The sequence below is a fragment of the Myxine glutinosa genome, chromosome 1, assembly GCF_964187855.1.
Source record: "Myxine glutinosa chromosome 1, kmMyxGlut1.1, whole genome shotgun sequence".
Taxonomy (NCBI): Eukaryota; Metazoa; Chordata; class Myxini; order Myxiniformes; family Myxinidae; genus Myxine; species Myxine glutinosa.
In genome coordinates this window covers 304,911,071-304,931,216 of record NC_136261.1, presented here as the reverse complement: position 1 = coordinate 304,931,216, position 20,146 = coordinate 304,911,071, and the positions used below count along the sequence as shown (strand labels likewise).

The 20,146-nt window shown below is 44.1% G+C and overlaps 1 protein-coding gene across 9 annotated transcripts in view; it reads right to left on the bottom strand.

The window, feature by feature from the left end:
* The window catches only part of KIF21A (kinesin family member 21A), a 255,299-nt gene extending 235,490 nt beyond the window's left edge, over positions 1-19,809 (bottom strand). For all 9 annotated transcript variants that reach the window (XR_013621375.1, XR_013621377.1, XR_013621378.1 and 6 more), the window contains exon 1: positions 19,549-19,809. Coding sequence is in view for 5 of the 9 variants with exons in the window: in XM_078768210.1 (XP_078624336.1) it covers positions 19,549-19,589 (41 nt within the window). In the remaining 4 variants the exon portion in view is untranslated. The remainder of the gene's footprint in view (positions 1-19,548) is intronic.
* Between the last annotated feature and the right edge of the window lie 337 nt (positions 19,810-20,146).

Here is a 20,146-nt window from a genome sequence, read left to right as displayed (position 1 = left end):
TATCAAGCAACTTGTATCAGGTACAATTGTATTGTGAGGCAACACATAAAAATAAAGAGTGCCAAGAAGCAAATTGTCTTGTTTGCATAACGCAACATTTTCTTAGTGAAAGAATATCACATTGATTAATCATGGAAAGAAGAAACAGAATAAAAAGTCCCAACCAAAGTGAATCCAATGAGGCTCAACTACAGTATATAGAAAAACACCAAAAAGGGAAGTGTACAAATCTGAATTCCAAGCATCAGTCTTTGACTCAGAGTGGAGAACAGAGATAGAGAGATGAAAACGGAGAAATAGAGAGAGAGAGAGAGAGAGAGAGTGAGAGACAGAGAGTGAGAGAGTGAGAGGGGGAGAGGGGGAGAGAGAGGGGGAGAGATTTTTTTTTTTTTTTTTTTTTTTTTTTTTTTTTTTTTTTTTTTTTTTTTTTTTTTTTTGTATACAAGGTCGAGGCTCGTGAAAGAGCGAACATTAATCACACATAAAGACAAACCGACACATAAAACATATAACATAGGGAGCGGTAGACAAGATGGGGAGAGAGGGGGAAGGACACAAACACAACATTTGAGAGCAGTGACCGAGAGACATGGAGACATCGAGAGATCTGAGAGAGGGCGAGGGCTTGGGGGGGGGGGGGGGCGTGGGAAGGGGGCGGTGGGAGAGGTATAAAACATATGGACACTGCCAGGACTTCCAGGAAAGAAGTTGGAATTTCAAACAAGGTGGATCTGGGGTGAATTAGCGGGGGTAGAAAAGATCAAGGTTTTGGATGGGGGAAGATAAGAGATGGTGGTGAACAGCTGTTTTAAAGACCTGGAGGGAGGAGTGGGATTGAAGGGAGTGAGGGAGTTTGTTCCAGAGGCGGGAGAAAAGAGGAATGAAAGAGTGAAGGTGAGCAGAGAGCCGAGATTTCGGCAGTTTAACCATCAGAGGGTTGCTGGCAGATCTTGTGCGACCTGTAGGAATATTTGGGGGACAGAGCACAGAGAGAGCTGGGGGTGCAAGGCCGGAGAGGAGTCGGTAGAAGACAGAAAGACCACCAACCTGTCTGCGGTGAGTGAGTGAAAGGCCCTCAGAGATAGCTTCATCGCGGGAGATTCCAATAATTCTGAAAGCTTTGGTTTCAACAGCGTGAAGCCGAGCTAGGTGTGAGGCAGGAGCACCGGCCCATAGGGGAGAACAGTATTCCATTGAGCTGCGGATGAAAGCCTTGTATGTGGTGAGGAGCTCAGGTGTGCCGAGGAAGGACTTCGCACGACGGAGGATGCCCAGTCGGCGACTGGCTTTGGAGGCCAGCTTGGAAATGTGGTTTTCCCAAGAAAGATCATGGCAGATAGTGAGACCCAAAATCTTGAGCGACAGAACTTCTTGGAGAGGATTGTTGAGAAAGTAGATGGGAGGGTTGTCCAGTCGATCTTTTCGGAGAGACATAGTAAGAGTGTGAGATTTGTCAGGATTGAAAGACATGTTCCACTTGTTTGACCAGTCTGTGATTTTGTCCAGGTCTTCAGAGAGTGAGGAGGCAGCAGACTGCCGATCTGAGGGAAGAGGAATGGAGCGGCAGAGAGTGGAGATGGAGAGAGAGATGGAGAGAGAGATGGAGAGAGAGAGATGGAGAGAGAGAGATGGAGAGAGAGAGATGGAGAGAGAGAGATGGAGAGAGAGAGATGGAGAGAGAGAGAGAGAGATGGAGAGAGAGAGATGGAGAGAGAGAGAGAGAGAGAGAGATGGAGAGAGAGAGAGATGGAGAGAGAGAGAGAGATGGAGAGAGAGAGAGAGAGAGAGAGAGAGAGAGAGAGAGATGGAGAGAGAGAGATGGAGAGAGAGAGAGAGAGAGAGAGAGAGATGGAGAGAGAGAGAGAGATGGAGAGAGAGAGAGAGGGATGGAGAGAGAGAGAGAGAGGGATGGAGAGAGAGAGATGGAGAGAGAGAGAGATGGAGAGAGAGAGAGAGATGGAGAGAGAGAGAGAGAGATGGAGAGAGAGAGATGGAGAGAGAGAGATGGAGAGAGAGAGATGGAGAGAGAGAGATGGAGAGAGAGAGATGGAGAGAGAGATAGATGGAGAGAGAGATAGATGGAGAGAGAGAGATGGAGAGAGAGAGATGGAGAGAGAGAGAGAGAGATGGAGAGAGAGAGATGGAGAGAGAGAGATGGAGAGAGAGAGATGGAGAGAGAGAGATGGAGAGAGAGAGATGGAGAGAGAGAGAGATGTAGAGAGAGAGAGATGGAGAGAGAGAGATGGAGAGAGAGAGATGGAGAGAGAGATGGAGAGAGAGATGGAGAGAGAGAGATGGAGAGAGAGAGATGGAGAGAGAGAGATGGAGAGAGAGATGGAGAAAGAGATAGAGAGAGAGAGAGAGAGAGAGAGGGAGAGAGGGTGAGGAGGAGAGGGGGAGAGGGGGAGAGGGGGAGAGGGGGAGAGAGGGAGAGAATGTCAGAGTGTGACAAAGAAACAAAATGACAAAAAGAGAAAGAAAGAGGGAAACCAGATCATGTCATACAAATAGTGCATAAGGTACTCCAAAGTACTGCTATCAAAAATATATATATTTGATGCATAAAATGACAACAAAAAGTTCAAGGTTGAAAGTGGAGAAACACTGAGCTATTAACATCAAATACGATTTGAATAATTTTTGGAAATTTCAGAAAATTCATAATATCCATCATCACTCACTAACCCTCCTCCCACCTCCGACAAGTTAAACAAAATGGTTGACAATTTATTGCTACCATTGTGCATTGCATAATGTATCAAATTATAGAATACCACTCCAAATACAGCAACTTGCATGGTACTAGCAAAAGTACCTTACCCGTACCCGTACCCAGTGGCGGGAAAAGTTGAAGTTAATCTATCAATTTGAATTATTTCATGGAACGTTTTCAGAGGCAAAGTTCTGACCTATTTAACCCGTCCACCTCAAAATTGTGGTGCAACATCGGGCGGCACAGGTTGAATTTGTCTGAAAAAGAGAGTAGAATATAGCTATTTCAAATTGTGTTGCTCCATGGAGATCTGCATTAAATCTACTTTAATCCAGATGTTAATGTTGATTATAAAAGTTTACTGGAAGGGATGATAAAGTGACTGATATATTGCAACAATAAAAGTGAAATGAAAATGCAAAACAACCAATCAGCAGCTTTTCAAACGCAGCATGGGAAGAGGCCGCCATAAACGGGAGACAGATAAATGCATGGACAAACGTTCGCAATATACAAAAGATATGATTAAAAATAAATAAGCTTAATGTGTCGTAGCTGTTGACTAGCAGTAGCTATGTATAGCAAGTGAGACTAGCATGTCATGCAGTGTGGAATGTGATAAGATTATCATTATTATACACACGAAGAGCAGCTAAATACTTCATAAGTGCAGTGAGAGATGCAAAAATTGTAAACTTTGCCCAAAACGATGGAAATACACAAATCCCACAGTTGGTTCCTGGTTCCTGCAAGATAAGAGCCAAGACATACTATCAGTTGATTGCACCAGGTTCAGCTAAAATAATCACATTCCTGTGATTCAGTAAAATACAGTAAGCTTACTTCACCTTTTCTTTTCTCCTGTTCTTTCTGTTTCGTATACTTGCTGATTAATAAACGGATTATTTATTTGAAAAGTACTGTAATCACTCGTGTATAAGCCACATGTTTCCCCCAGAAATATATGATCGAAAACTGGGGTGCGTATTATCCATGAGAACTTAATTTTTTTATATACAAAGTCAAGGCCCGTGGAAGAGCTAAAACAATTAACGGATCAGGATGCAACAGAACAAAAGGAACAGGAGAAAGATGGGGTGGAAATGCACGGTGCAGACAAGATGGAAACCGAAAAACTCAGAAAGGAAAAAAAATGGAAATTTGGAAAGAGGTGGTTGAGCAGCGAGGAATTTGGGGGGTTGGGAGGTTAGGCAGTGGGGAATTAACGGGGGTAGAAAAGATCAAATTTGTTTACAAAAATTTTATGGGGGTCATCTCAAATGGTGGTGAACGGCTGTCTTGAACTAAAGTGCTAATGTGAAAGTTATATTCGTCTATTTCTCCAGATTTAGCAAACTGACACATAACCAGCCTTCGTTACAAGGTGCAGCCATCTTAAGAATGCAGTGCATTGTGGGACATCTGCTTCAACATTTTATGTGTATTTTTTTTTGTTCTGAATAAGAATTATTTCGATAGAATTTAAATTGTTCAGTTATAATACATATTGTTTGCTTTTAAAACCTTTCATTAAAAAACCCCAGAAACAAAACTATACAGTTCATAGAACATGATACCCATGCAGTGTCCAGGTATATACTTCAATTTAAATAAAACTAGTACACCCACTCTCCACAGAAGTGGCAGGAAGGGTCATGTTATTATCCTCTGTGGGATATTTAGATTACAGTAGATCTACGCCCAGGTCCGTTCATCTGTGGTGGACTCCATGAGGATAAAATGCCTCAAGGATGTCGAGATTCCTCCAAATTACTTTCAGTTTCATGTTAAACAGCAGTAGCGACTTCTTTATTCATGTTAAACAGCAGTAGCGAAACAAGAGGTAATCATATGGTTGTGGTTTGTAATCTTTTTTACTTCTGGTAGCAGTGCCCCCATGAAGCACCAAGATAAGCTATTTATACACGTTAACATGGCATTTGTCCAAGGAGGAACAAGGAATTTGTCTTTTTACCCATAGTCTATTACATCACCCTATACCAACACATTACATTAGTTATTTGTGCCTGGTGTTGGTGTCCTTTATGATGTCCTCATAAACAGTAAGTTTCCTGTTTGGAATTATTTTCAATTTTGTTTGACTGTCAGGCAGGCAGAGTAAAAATATTACCTCGCTCTTCTTTGTGCTTGCGCGATCAGGACAAATTCAGAGCCAAAGTACGGTAAAACGGCAAACTTGTCTTCCTATTCCTATTCATGTTCCGATTCGTGTTCAAAATATAACATTCAATTTAAACAAGTTGTTCCTCGTTCATAAACTGGCGATCATAAACTAATAAGACGGACAGACGGACAGACTGACAGATGCTTATAGTGTCCAACTGTTGCTCTACTACCTCCACTGTCAGTTTATACCCTCCGTAACTTTGCTCTTCTATGAGCCTCAATCTTGTAAAGAAAAAAAAGAAAATACGAAAATAATTGTAATAATTTTTGGAAGCAGGTTGAGCACACCAATTCAATAATTATATAACCTTGTTAAGTTTAAAGTAGCTTCTTTGTTTTTAAATCCTCTTGTAGGCCCTTTCTTGGATGTATTTTCCTGGAAAAAAATAAAAAATAAAACAACAATGGACTTTATTCCCACCAAGCAGGATTCTTTAAAACATTACAGGAATCAGGAAACATGCTCAGAAATTACATTCTATATGTTGGAGGTACCAAGGGACCACCATGGCAATTTCAAAGGAGCCGGTGTTTCAATTACAAACCCGAACCAGATAGATATAATGTGAGAATCGAACATTTTAATTGCCGGGGAAGGTGAAGCAAGATGCTGTTCCATTAACATCCTTGGGGTCCTTTTGTTCAGCACATCGAGCATTTTCCATTTGGAATTTGCCTGCTATACATCAGCCAGAACGCTCTCTGGTAAGGATGTTCAGGAAACTGAGCATGTAAACAGAACCATGGATGTTGTATGGGAGGGTGGTGGAGGTGAGGTTATGGTTAGGTGATGGGGCAAGGGAAGGAAAGGAAAGAGAGGGGCAAGAGGTGATCTTGCCATATCTTTCCTGACAGGAACATTTTCACATCTTACTCAACAATCAAACGGAAAATGAGATAGTCCTGGCCAAAAGGTGGAATCTTGTGAATGACAGCACGTTAAATTTTTTTAAAATAAATATTAAAAATTTTCAGACCAAGCAACAGGTGTAGCATCCCTTTCGAAAGGCCGCATGTTGCATGAAGCCATGCGCACCTTCTGGTACTGCATAGTCTGTCAATTCTGCTCCAATTCAATTCAATTAAACCAGAAATTGCACCCAGGATCAGATCGCTCGGACTCAAACAAAATAAGCACACAGGTCTCATTCTCATCCAGCAAGCACAGAATAATCCATCAATTTGGTGCATAGAATCATGCTGTCTTGTTGGATCTTGCTTACACCTTTGTACCTTTGCTCTAGTTACACCTCACTTCCAACAATGGCAACAGCTTATATCCATGCTCAAGCTGATATGTAGACGAGTCCTGTGAACAGATAATATGCAGATGTCCTACAGTGCGCAAGGTCCTTAGAGCCTTATAATACATGCGATACCATGTTGATACAATAAGTGCAGGACAAGGACATTAGGAGACAATGGCAAACAATTGCAGTATTTGGGATTTGAATTTGGGACCCCAGCAAAACGAGCTTAGGGGTTAGGGTGAATTGCCAAACAGAACTCAAAAGGGGTGAAGAGGGAGATGGGTGGGGAGGGAATAGAGTCCTTGCTTAAGCCGCAGTGACGTCAATCTGGTGTCATGTTATTTCCAGTTTTTGCTTCCACTTGATGATGACATTATTTCCATGTAGTTTTGTTATTCTGCAATAATAGCTTAATTCGCCACCAAAAGATTCGCCTCGCCACCACCAAAAGAAAAGAAAAGTACTATGACATTATGAGATCATGCCTTCACTACATGCATTAGGACAACTTAAACAAGTGGGATTCCGCACGTGAATACATGAGGCTGCGTCCCATCTGCCGGCATTAGTTGATGGGTGAGATCCCACGGTGTCCTTATCGCTGGCACTATGAACAAATACCTGCCCTGACTAGTGCTGGGAAGGCAATGACAAACTACTCAGTATAACTATTGCCAAGAAACTACTTTGGCAGTACTGAACCTGGGCCTTCGGGCAGAGCACCAGAATACGAATACGTGTGGCTGCAATTTGTAGCTCATTTTTGGACAACCGACTTAAACCTGATCCAGAGAATACATTTCATATTTGTAAGTATGTGACGCGTCTGTCATCATCAGGATATTCCATGACACTGTACTTCCAGAATGCAATATGTAATCCAAATATACCGTACTGTACTAACGCAAGGTTCAGATTCTTCACATTTATCAAATCCACGCACTGTGTTGTAGTGAAAGTTTACGGTTGAACTTCACCTGAACGAAATGACAGGTTCAAATGCCACACCATAATGTATTGATTTGTCCATCTCGTAATTCATTTAAATTATAACATACTTGTTCTGCATATAATACTGTACAAGCACCGTCGGAGTTTGGGGGGGGTGCGGGGGGGCAATGCCCCCACCTTAAAATTTTTTCAGTAGTTTACAATTAAGATAAAAACATCCCGTATTTAAACTTGAGTAACAATAATGAACGTAAACTGTATGAGTGATTTCACGTACACTGTACCTACACTAACAAACGGTAATTTTGGAAGTCAGACCTACCTACCTATTATTAATATTAAGCCCCTGCCCCCACCCTCCCCCCCCCACCCCCCCGAATAGAGAAGTCAAACAACACCTATGTGTACAAGATGTACGAACTTAGCAGTTAGCCTTGAGCAATGCATCAACTTCCAGACATACTGCTCACCTCCACTAATCTTCCTCCCTTTCCCCCCTCCCAACTGTGGAACAAGATTCCTCAATCTCTTCAATTTCATCCTCCCCTCCAGGGCTTTAAGGACAGCTGCTCACCGCCATCTCAGGTCATCCTCCATCAACAAGCATGATCTTTTCTCCACCCGTTAACCCTCCCCAAGCCAATCTCCTTCCCAGGTTTCCAATTTTTACTTCCACTTTTGTGATTTGAAAGTTTGCTGCTGTGTCCATCTTGATTGGAATTTGCCCGCTATACGTCAGGACACCCTGAATCCCTATCTGGACACAGTGTCCTCCTCCCCTTGCCTTCATTCCTCCCCACATCCCTCATTTCTCTCAAATCTCCCTCTATTTTGTCTCTCGACCATGCTGTTAGTGTGTCGTCCCCACAAGTTGCCCACCCCCTCCGATCCGTTTGGTATTCCGGCTCCTCTGCAAGCCTCGACACTGGATACAAAAAATAAGTATCCACAGGGAGGAAGCAGTTGTTGCTCTAACATCTATATTCCAACACTTTTCAGTACTTGACTACACCTGTTATATATTGCTCGTGTCAAGACGTTACAGACGAACGCTTCTCGGAGGATGCAAGTTAGCAAATATTATGGTGAAGCTTTTTGACCCTTGTTGCCCTTTAATCTCTTCCACAACCTCCATTAGGAGTGCTTAATCCACTCATTGTGCTGACGACATGCAGGAGCGGCAAATGCACTCATGCTAATGATATGCATGGGCATTTTACTTCTGCATCGACCTGCACTTACCGACTGTCCCTCTTCTCTTCTCTCCCCATTTATATCTTAAGTTTGCTCTTTCTTTGCCGTTAAAGGATATTTATGATCCGTACTCCATTGCATCCATCGTGTCCTGAATGTGACCTGCCGCAAAGGTCTCGTCAGCTTAAGCATTCGCTCAACTCCTTTGTCTCTCCGATGGGGATTTGGTTCTGAGAGAGTGCTCTCGATGCAGACTTTTGCAAACGCCTGCGACCACCATTTTGAATAGTTGTCCAGGGGTGGATCCAGGAATTTCAAGACGGGGGGGGGGGGGGTGCATGAAACTATAGCGCTGGGGGGGGGGTAAAGGGGGGTCTGGGGTTCCTCCCCCAGGAAATTTTAAAAAATTGATCGTCAGAAGCGGCATTTCGTGCGTTCTTGGAAGTTTCTGCAGTTCCTCGTGTTCTTCCCTGGTCCAACAGTTCAGCAGATTCGCACCGCCTGGACCCTCATCCTGGATCGAAGGTGGGGGGGGTGCGCACCCCCTGAACCCCCCCCCCCTGGATCCACCCCTGGTTGTCCATGGAAATGCCTTATTGGCAGATGCAAAACATTTTGGGGAAGTTTTATGTGGGGCCTGGCAGGATGGCGTAGAGGTACACACATTCACCTAGAAGCTGTCTATACTGGGTTTGAATCCTGACCCAGCTACAAACTGTCATCTCAGTGTTTCACAGGCAGGGTGATTCATCAATGTGTGTGTGTTCCTTAGATGGGCATTAAACAAGCGTCCCATCTGCTGGCATTAGTTGGTGGACGTTAAAGATCCTACGGTGTCCATGGCAAAGAATAGGTGAGCTATCGCCAGCAACCTGGCCAAGTTCCAAATTCCTGCCCTCACCAACAGAAGGCATTGCATCAGGGGTGCCCTCACCCACCCAGAAGGGATCACCACACCCTCAGGCAATGATGCTACCCCACAGCCTTGTGCTGCATACTAAAGAAGAAGAAGTCAATTTATGCGTTTGTAAAATCCATGGCTCAATGGAAAGAGTGTTGCACCCATTTATATTTTGGCAAATCAGTGAAACAGGTATGACAAGGGAATTCATATAACACGATACCCCACACAGCGTTAAAGTATATACTTCAATATTCATAAAATACTGATTTTAAAGATCGTTTAAAGAAAGAACACAGTGTCAATCAGTATCGACAGAGCCATATCAGCAGCCTCTTCTTCACCCTGGTACTGCACCCTATCATATGCCATGACCATTTCTCAGGAGTTGGGCTTGACAGGTCCTACCTATTACATACACCACCCAATAGAACATGTTCAATTACTGCAAAACTGGAGGTTATTGGTAGTAATCAGAAGGCGATTTGTGTTCTACAGTGTTCAAGTATATGTCAATTTAAAAGGTCTAAAGAGATTTAAAGCGCATAAATAAATTAATTCAGGGTTTTACTGCCATTTTACCCAGTGTCTATTACATCACCCTATCTAACGCATTACATTAGTTATTCGTGCCTATTGTTTGGATCCTTTATACTGTCCTTAAAAACAGTAAGTTTCCTGTTTGGAATGATTTTCAATTTTGTTTGACTGCAATTCAGGCAGACAGAGTAAAATAGAACCCTTTGGAATTACCCTTTAGAACCCATTAGAATTACCCATTAAAACCATTTAGAATTACTATTTATAACCCATTAGAATTCGCCTTTAGAACCCATTATAATTCCCCTTTAGAACCCGTTAGAATTACCCTTTAGAACGCACTAGAATTACCCTTTAGAACCCGTTAGAATTACCCTTTAGAACCCGTTAGAATTACCCTTTAGAACCCGTTAGAATTACCCTTTAGAACCCGTTAGAATTACCCTTTAGAACCCGTTAGAATTACCCTTTAGAACCCGTTAGAATTACCCTTTAGAACCCAGTAGAATTACCCTTTAGAACCCAGTAGAATTACCCTTTAGAACCAATTAAAATTACCCTTTGGAACCCACTAGAATTACCCTTTAGCACCCATTATAATGACTCTTTAGAACCCATTAGAATTACCCTTTAGAACCCGTTAGAATTACCCTTTAGAACCCGTTAGAATTACCCTTTAGAACCCGTTAGAATTACCCTTTAGAACCCGTTAGAATTACCCTTTAGAACCCGTTAGAATTACCCTTTAGAACCCGTTAGAATTACCCTTTAGAACCCGTTAGAATTACCCTTTAGAACCCGTTAGAATTACCCTTTAGAACCTATTAGAATTACCCTTTAGAACCCAGTAGAATTACCCTTTAGAACCAATTAAGATTACCATTTGGAACCCACTAGAATTACCCTTTAGAACCCATTAGAATGACTTTAGAACCCATTATAATTACCCTTTAGAACCCATTAGAATTACGCTTTAGAACCCATTAGAATTACCCTTTAGAACCCATTAGAATTACCCTTTAGAACCCGTTAGAATTACCCTTTAGAACCCGCTAGAATTACCCTTTAGAACCCGTTAGAATTACCCTTTAGAACCCAGTAGAATTACCCTTTAGAACCAATTAAAATTACCCTTTAGAACCCACTAGAATTACTCTTTAGAACACATTAGAATTACCCTTTATAACCATTTAGAATGACCCTTTAGAACCCATCAGAATTACCCTTTAGAACCCATTAGAATTACCCTTTAGAACCCAGTAGAATTACCCTTTAGAACCCGTTAGAATTACCCTTTAGAACCCGTTAGAATTACCCTTTAGAACCCGTTAGAATTACCCTTTAGAACCCGTTAGAATTACCCTTTAGAACCCATTAGAATTACCCTTTAGAACCTATTAGAATTACCCTTTAGAACCCAGTAGAATTACCCTTTAGAACCAATTAAAATTAGCCTTTGGAACCCACTAGAATTACCCTTTAGAACCCATTAGAATGACTCTTTAGAACCCGTTAGAATTACCCTTTAGAACCCGTTAGAATTACCCTTTAGAACACGTTAGAATTACCCTTTAGAACCCGTTAGAATTACCCTTTAGAACCTATTAGAATTACCCTTTCGAACCCAGTAGAATTACCCGTTAGAATCAATTAAAATTACCATTTGGAACCCACTAGAATTACCCTTTAGAACCCATTAGAATGACTTTAGAACCCATTAGAATTACCCTTTAGAACCCATTAGAATTACCCTTTAGAACCCATAAGAATTACCCTTTAGAACCCATTAGAATTACCCTTTAGAACCCGTTAGAATTACCCTTTAGAACCCGTTAGAATTACCCTTTAGAGCCAGTTAGAATTACCCTTTAGAACCCGTTAGAATTACCCTTTAGAACCAATTAAAATTACCCTTTAGAACCCATCAGAATTACCCTTTAGAACCCGTTAGAATTACCCTTTAGAACCCGTTAGAATTACCCGTTAGAACCCATTAGAATGACTTCAGAACCCATTAGAATTACCCTTTAGAACCCATTAGAATTACCCTTTAGAACCCGTTAGAATTACCCTTTAGAACCCGTTAGAATTACCCTTTAGAACCCGTTAGAATTACCCTTTAGAACCTATTAGAATTACCCTTTCGAACCCAGTAGAATTACCCTTTAGAACCAATTAAAATTACCATTTGGAACCCGTTAGAATTACCCTTTAGAACCCATTAGAATGACTCTTTAGAACCCGTTAGAATTACCCTTTAGAACCCGTTAGAATTACCCTTTAGAACCCGTTAGAATTACCCTTTAGAACCCGTTAGAATTACCCTTTAGAACCCGTTAGAATTACCCTTTAGAACCTATTAGAATTACCCTTTCGAACCCAGTAGAATTACCCTTTAGAACCAATTAAAATTACCATTTGGAACCCACTAGAATTACCCTTTAGAACCCATTAGAATGACTTTAGAACCCATTAGAATTACCCTTTAGAACCCATTAGAATTACCCTTTAGAACCCATAAGAATTACCCTTTAGAACCCATTAGAATTACCCTTTAGAACCCGTTAGAATTACCCTTTAGAACCCGTTAGAATTACCCTTTAGAACCCGTTAGAATTACCCTTTAGAGCCAGTTAGAATTACCCTTTAGAACCCGTTAGAATTACCCTTTAGAACCAATTAAAATTACCCTTTAGAACCCATCAGAATTACCCTTTAGAACCCATTAGAATTACCCTTTAGAACCCAGTAGAATTACCCTTTAGAACCAATTAAAATTAGCCTTTGGAACCCACTAGAATTACCCTTTAGAACCCATTAGAATGACTCTTTAGAACCCAGTAGAATTACCCTTTAGAACCAATTAAAATTAGCCTTTGGAACCCACTAGAATTACCCTTTAGAACCCATTAGAATGACTCTTTAGAACCCGTTAGAATTACCCTTTAGAACCTGTTAGAATTACCCTTTAGAACCCGTTAGAATTACCCTTTAGAACCTATTAGAATTACCCTTTCGAACCCAGTAGAATTACCCTTTAGAACCAATTAAAATTACCATTTGGAACCCACTAGAATTACCCTTTAGAACCCATTAGAATTACCCTTTAGAACCCAGTAGAATTACCCTTTAGAACCAATTAAAATTACCCTTTAGAACCCATCAGAATTACCCTTTAGAACCCATTAGAATTACCCTTTAGAACCCAGTAGAATTACCCTTTAGAACCAATTAAAATTAGCCTTTGGAACCCACTAGAATTACCCTTTAGAACCCATTAGAATGACTCTTTAGAACCCGTTAGAATTACCCTTTAGAACCTGTTAGAATTACCCTTTAGAACCCGTTAGAATTACCCTTTAGAACCCGTTAGAATTACCCTTTAGAACCCGTTAGAATTACCCTTTAGAACCTATTAGAATTACCCTTTCGAACCCAGTAGAATTACCCTTTAGAACCAATTAAAATTACCATTTGGAACCCACTAGAATTACCCTTTAGAACCCATTAGAATGACTTTAGAACCCATTAGAATTACCCTTTAGAACCCATTAGAATTACCCTTTAGAACCCATAAGAATTACCCGTTAGAACCCATTAGAATTACCCTTTAGAACCCGTTAGAATTACCCTTTAGAACCCGTTAGAATTACCCTTTAGAGCCAGTTAGAATTACCCTTTAGAACCCGTTAGAATTACCCTTTAGAACCAATTAAAATTACCCTTTAGAACCCACTAGAATTACTCTTTAGAACACATTAGAATTACCCTTTATAACCATTTAGAATGACCCTTTAGAACCCATCAGAATTACCCTTTAGAACCCATTAGAATTACCCTGTAGAACCATTTAAAATGACCCTTTAGAACCATTTCGAATGACCCTTTAGAACCATTTAGAATGACCCGTTAGAACCCATTAGAATTACCCTTTAGAACCCATAAGAATGAACCTTTAATCCCTTTTAGAATTAAACACAGTGGGTTAGAATGGTAGTTCTTCATTTTTGACGGACAGACATCACCAAATATTGAAGCGGCTTCACCGCTTAAAACTATCCAACTCCTCCCTGCTCATGGGTGGTCGGGACAAATTCAGAACCAAAGTACTGTAAAACAGAAAAATTGTCTTCCTATTCGTGTTCCGATTCGTTTTCAAAATACAACATTCGGTTTAAACAAAACGCTCCTAAATCATAAACTGACGATCATAAAATAATAAGACAGACAGATGGGTGGACGAATGGACATAAACCAATTGCTTAACTCCGCTTTCCGCTTCACATGAGCGGGGTAAAACCACTGAATAATTAAAAGAGGCATGAACTTTTCCTGCTCACAGGATGACAAAGCAGATCCCTACAAGGTAGATCGTATTGTAATGTTGTGTTTACAATTTGTATTCATTTTTACCGTTGTGTGCCAACTCGCATGGGAGCAGCAGCTGCGAGCAGATGTTTCTGGCTGGTTAGCCATCGGCGGCACAGAGGTAATGACCACACCTCTCAAATAAGCCGGCCACACCTCCTTGAGGTCATCTAGTATATAAGAGATGTCTGTCTGTGTGTGTGTGTGTGTGTGTGTGTGTGTGTCTGTGTCGCCATTTATCTCAGAGATGGCTGAACGGATCTTCGTCAAATTTTCAGAGGTTCATCAGTGAGTGCCTGGGAGTGTTTTAGGCCAGGAAAAAAAAAAATCGGTTTTTTGGAGTTAAAAAAACCAAATTGCTCGATAGTGCCTAAGCCTTTTAAAATTACTCTCATATACAAGTACACATTCGCATAAATAAATAACAATCACCAGACATTTGAATACAAATAAATCAAACCATTCCGGAAGTGTACGAAGTTGGTAGTACGGCTTATTCTTCTTCCTGATCTGCATCACACAACTCAGAAACGTGATGAACGCCACATTCACCCCATTCACCCACCAGCTTATATATGAACCCCCTTCCTCTCCTGCCTACCCCCTCCCCTCCCCTTCCCCCCTCCCTCCCCCAGACCCCCATCCCCCCTCTCCCCCTACCCTCCCTTTCCCCCCTCCCCTCCTCCTCCCTGGTGTTGGCTTAGCGGTTAGGGTGCCGGCTTGGGATCCTAGGATCCTGGGTTCGAATCCCGGTCGATCGCTGAATTAACGCCAGGGGCGTTGACTCAGCCTGTCATCCTTCCAAGGTCGGCAAATTGAGTACCAGCTTGCTGGGATGAATTATCACGGTGTGTACCCCGATTTAGAATAGGTACACCGTATCCCTGCGCATCGTGAGAGCGTGACCAAGGGTTGGCGTCAGGAAGGGCATCCGGCCATAAAAAACATTGCCTCAAACAGGGAACCATGATTGTCATGGGACCCGCAATGCTAACCCCCGCTCTAGCGGAGAAAATGGCCTTAAAACGATCATTCATTCATTCATTCATTCATTCCTCCTCATCCCCTTGCCCCCCCTCTTCCTCCCCACCTTGCCCCCCTCCTCCTCCCATCCCCTCCCCTACCCCTCTCCCATCCCACCTTGCCCCCCTCCTCCTCCCATCCCCTCCCCTACCCCTCTCCCATCCGCTCCCCCACCCCCTCCCATCCCCCATCGCCTCCCCCGCCCGGCAACACCGGGTACTTCTGCTGGTATAAAATACAAACACCTTCACCGATATGGGATCAGCAACCACGTGCGTGCCGCCACACCACTATTGCCGTACAGTTCCTGACCAACAGTACGTGCCTGGCACACACCGTCGGTGCAAGCAGATCTCTGGAAAGACAGCCAACCAGGATAATGAAAATGGAAAGGATCGTTTCAGGCACGAGGCAAACTGCCATTATGGCACACAGTTCCTGCTGCCACAGCAGTGAAGGACTTCTTCGTAAAAACAATCTATGTTTCATTCATGGTTTTCATCCCCTCCCCTATTGCGCCACTCTTGGTGCTTTCGCAGCATGGCAAGGAAACCTGATGGCCTTGATAGTGTAGCGGTCAATGTTGAAAAACACTACTTCAGGCTTGCTCCTTTGCCGTCTCTATTCACACACCGTGCGAAGAGACACCAAAAGTAGAAAATAGAGCGAGCAACTTTAACCGCTTTCATGACTCAGTGATAACACATCAACACTTAGTGTTTCTCCACATCCAGCCCGGTTAATATGGCGCTGGAGACTCAAATCAGGTGTGAGCTACAACAGTCCAAGGAATGTGACGCCACACGTTTTGATTGAAAATAAATAAAATAACAGGTTGATGTTCCACAGGCCCTAAGCCATCTTGCATATTCAGAAATTTTTTAAAACCGCATTTCACCTTCAGAGAACGCTGGACCATTTGATTATCTGACCACAGCGTTATCACAGAAAACAGATTTCTGTTACACACTCGATCATATTACATCCTCATTGCTCCGCTTGTTCAATGTAGTGAACGTTTTAAATTTGAAATTGGCCACTTCAGTCAGCCAAAGAGCCCTCAGAAAAAGTCAGCCAGAAATCGGGTTCAAATCCCGGCCCAGCTATAAACCGTCATCCCGGTGGTGGTGGTGATTCGTATGCAGCCTGTGACTGCTTGGCTGCAACATTTTCTGGAGTTGCGGCTTTGCCGCTGATGCAGTGCCTCTATTGCCCCAGTAAAATGGGACTCATTTTGCTGACCTTGGAAGGATGGCAGGCTGAGTCAACCCACCTCGTGTTATTTCAATGGCAAGACAGGGCCTCAAACTCAGGACCCTAAGATCTCAAGCCAGATCTGAAACACTGGGATAACCATAACTGTTAAGCCAACACCAGGCTTATATCCATCAACGTGAGGGCCGTCCCTGTTAAATGGGCGTCACATCTGACGGCACTTGGTAGACATAAAAGAACCCATGGTGTCCTCCGTGAAGAGTAGGCGAGCTATTGGCACCACCACAGCCAAGTTCCAAAATCGTGCCCTAACCTTAGTCGACCGTCATGCCTGGCCAGCTGGTCCATGAAAAACTTGGGCCAAGCGTCTCTTGCCGAACCCCACAAGAACATGAGAATAATTGTGACTGATGAACAAGAATCCAAATTCCTTCCCTAACCTTAGTCGAACGTCATGCCTAACCAGCCGGTTCATGAAAGACTTAGGCCAAGCTTCCCTCGGCTAACCACACAATTACGTGGGAATAATCATGACAGAAGAAGAAGAAGAAGAAGCAGAAAGGACAAGAGTAACAACAAGAAATATAAGAACAAGAAACAGCAATGAGAGATTGCAGACCCTCACCAGGACGTGTTTTTAGTGGTTTTAAAGGCTTTTGTGGTAAAACAAATATGGCGGCCGAATCACTTGACCGATGACGTCATCATTGTTATTTTTCCTACACCAATTTATCCCTGGATGACGCTCAAGACATTTCATCTTGATCAGACAAAGTTTTGTACTTGTCAAATTATGACGTCACAATGGAGGCACCTATGACATCATTACCTTCGCAAAAGCGGAAGGTTATGTTTTGATCGCTGTGTGTTTATTTGTATGTCTGTGTGTGTGTGTGTGTGTATGTTATTCGCATAACTCAAAAAGTATTCAACCGAATTGCATGAAATTTGGTGGGATGATTGGTTATTATACGGGACACATTTGATTAGATTTTGGGAGCAATCGGGTCAAAGGTCAAGGTCAAGGTCACGAAAAGGTCAAAATCGTATTTTTACCATAGCGCGGTCAATTTTTATCCAATTGGCATGCAACTAATGCCAAAATGTTCAGAATTCAATGCCCGATCTTGTGATATACGACATGACCCAGTGAAGACATTACCCTTGTTAGCGGTTGGGGGTCAAAGGTCAGGGGGGTCACGACCTTGCAAAATGTGCGTTTTTTGTCATAACTCGGTCAATTCTTATCCGATTTGCATGAAATCAGCACCAAACTGTTCACTGTTCTGTTCCCTACACTCCCATGCCAAGTACAGAACAGTAGCTGCGGCGAAGGTATGCGCTCTACCGAGTGCCCGTTCTAGTTATTAACATGTGTTATTGCCTATGGAGATTTCTTTACAATGAGCCATGTCTCATTTTTTTTCTTTTCAGCACTTTTAGAGATATAGAGGTGCAAAGTTTTTCAGTTTTTCCAAGATGGAGGGTTGGGTGAGGAAGGGGAGGACAGGATTGGGTGAGGGGGGGGGCAGGGTTGGGTGAGGGAGGAGGGAGAGGGTTGGGTGAGGGAGGAGGAAGAGTGTTGGGTGAGGGAGGACGGAGAGTGTTGGGTGAGGGAGGACGGAGAGTGTTGGGTGAGGGAGGGGAGGTTGGGTGTGGGAGGGTGGGTTGGGTGAGGAAGGGGGGTTGGGTGAGGGAGAAGGGTTGGGTGAGGGAGAAGGGTTGGGTGAGGGAGAAGGGTTGGGTGAGGGAGAGGAGGGAGTTGGGTGAGGGAGGAGGAGGTTAAGTGAGGGAGGGGCATTGGGTGAGGGAGAAGGGGTTGGTGAGGGGGGGTTGGGTGAGGAGAGGGGGGTTGGTGAGGGGAGGAGGTTGGGTGAGGAGAGGGGGGTTGGGTGAGGGGAGGGGGGTTGGGTGAGGGGAGGGGGTTGGGTTTGGGGAGGGGGGTTGGTGAGGGGAGGAGGTTGGGTGAGGGGAGGGGGGTTGGGTGAGGGGAGGGGGGTTGGGTGAGGGGAGGGGGGTTGGGTGAGGAGAGGGGGGAGGTTTGGGTGAGGTGAGGTGTGTGGAGGGTTTGGGGAGGCAGGGAGGATTGGGGAGGTAGGGAGGGTTGGGGGAGGAGAGGAGGTTTGGGTGAGGGAGAGGAGGGAGTTGGGTGAGGGAGGAGGGGAGTTGGGTGAGGGAGGAGGGGAGGTTGGGTGAGTGAGGAGGGTGCGATGGGTGAGGGAGGAGGAGGCTTGGGTGAGGAAGGGGGGGTTGGGTGTGGGAGGGTGGGTTGGGTGAGGAAGGGGGGTTGGGTGAGGGAGAAGGGTTGGGTGAGGGAGAAGGGTTGGGTGAGGGAGAAGGGTTGGGTGAGGGAGAGGAGGGAGTTGGGTGAGGGAGGAGGAGGTTAAGTGAGGGAGGGGCATTGGGTGAGGGAGAAGGGGTTGGTGAGGGGGGGTTGGTGAGGGGGGGTTGGGTGAGGGGAGGGGGGTTGGTGAGGGGAGGAGGTTGGGTGAGGGGAGGGGGATTGGGTGAGGGGAGGGGAGTTGCGTGAGAGGAGGGGGGTTGGGTGAGGGGAGGGGAGTTGGGGGTGAGGAGAGGAGGTTGGGTGAGGAGAGGGGTTGGGTGAGGGGAGGGGAGTTGGGGGTGAGGGGAGGTGGTTGGGTGAGGAGGAGTTGGGTGAGGAGGTGAGCATATATTTATAAGCATCTTGAGCACCCTATTTCCCCATGGCCTCATTTTAAAAAACGAGAAAAAGGGGAAGTTGAATGCACACTTGACAAGGAAATCTGAATATAGACCAGATATCACCGTCAGAGTGAAAAGTGACAAATTTAAACAAATATCCACACGTCCGACATATGTACAAACAGATGCGCACGCATACGGATCGATATACAAATTGATTTCAACAAAATATGGATGTCTACACAAAAATACAAGATTTAAACAAACACGGGCAACGCACACGCCGTGTAACCGGCAACGCAATAGCTCAGTCCTCGTCTGCATATTTATTAATTATATTATTAATGCATGCACCGGTGATAAGCACCAAATGTACACGATAGATGCACGTGACCTTGACGATGCGGTGTTGCGACGGGTTTAACGGACGACGAGAGGTTCGTTGGGAAACAGCTCGAGCGACAAGGTGAGGGAGACGGAAAAGCTGAGGGAGGAAGAGCGTTTTATACACATCGATGGACAAACAGCTTCGTGAGCCGCACCTGAGTGCAACCTGCACGGAGCATTCGTCCTGGTTCGACATGTTCGTGGGAGTGGACAGCCCGCTGTCCGTCCGGCTGTCCCTTTGTCCTTCTCCGTTCGTTCAGGCAAGGCAGGGGGCCGCGCCCGTCGTCGAGGCATCAATAAGCCCCGGGTTTAAGGCCGGGAGAGCGCATAAGCGCAAGGTAAAACGAGCGAGCTGCAGACCACCGATGTTGTCTCCTCCTCCTCCGCCGTCCTTCCTGCTGTCTCCTCCCTCGAGTCACGCCCACCATTTAACGCTCCTCCCCCATCCCTGCTCACATTTGTCCACCGACGTTTCGTCTTCAGCCCGAACATTTCCAATCTTGTTTCCTCCGCCTTCTTGTTTCCAAAGGTGGATGGAGGTTATGTTTTCACCCCTGTGTGTTCGTTTGTGAACAAAATATCTCAAAAAGTTTTGGAGGGATTCGGACGAAATTCGGCAGAGATGTCGCATATGTGACAAGGACGAAATGATTAGATTTTAGTGAAGATCCGGATTCGGATCCGGCTACTAATTTTTTTTTTTAAGTGATTCTCCACCATTGGGAGATAGGGCCAAAAACGATACGTAGCAGG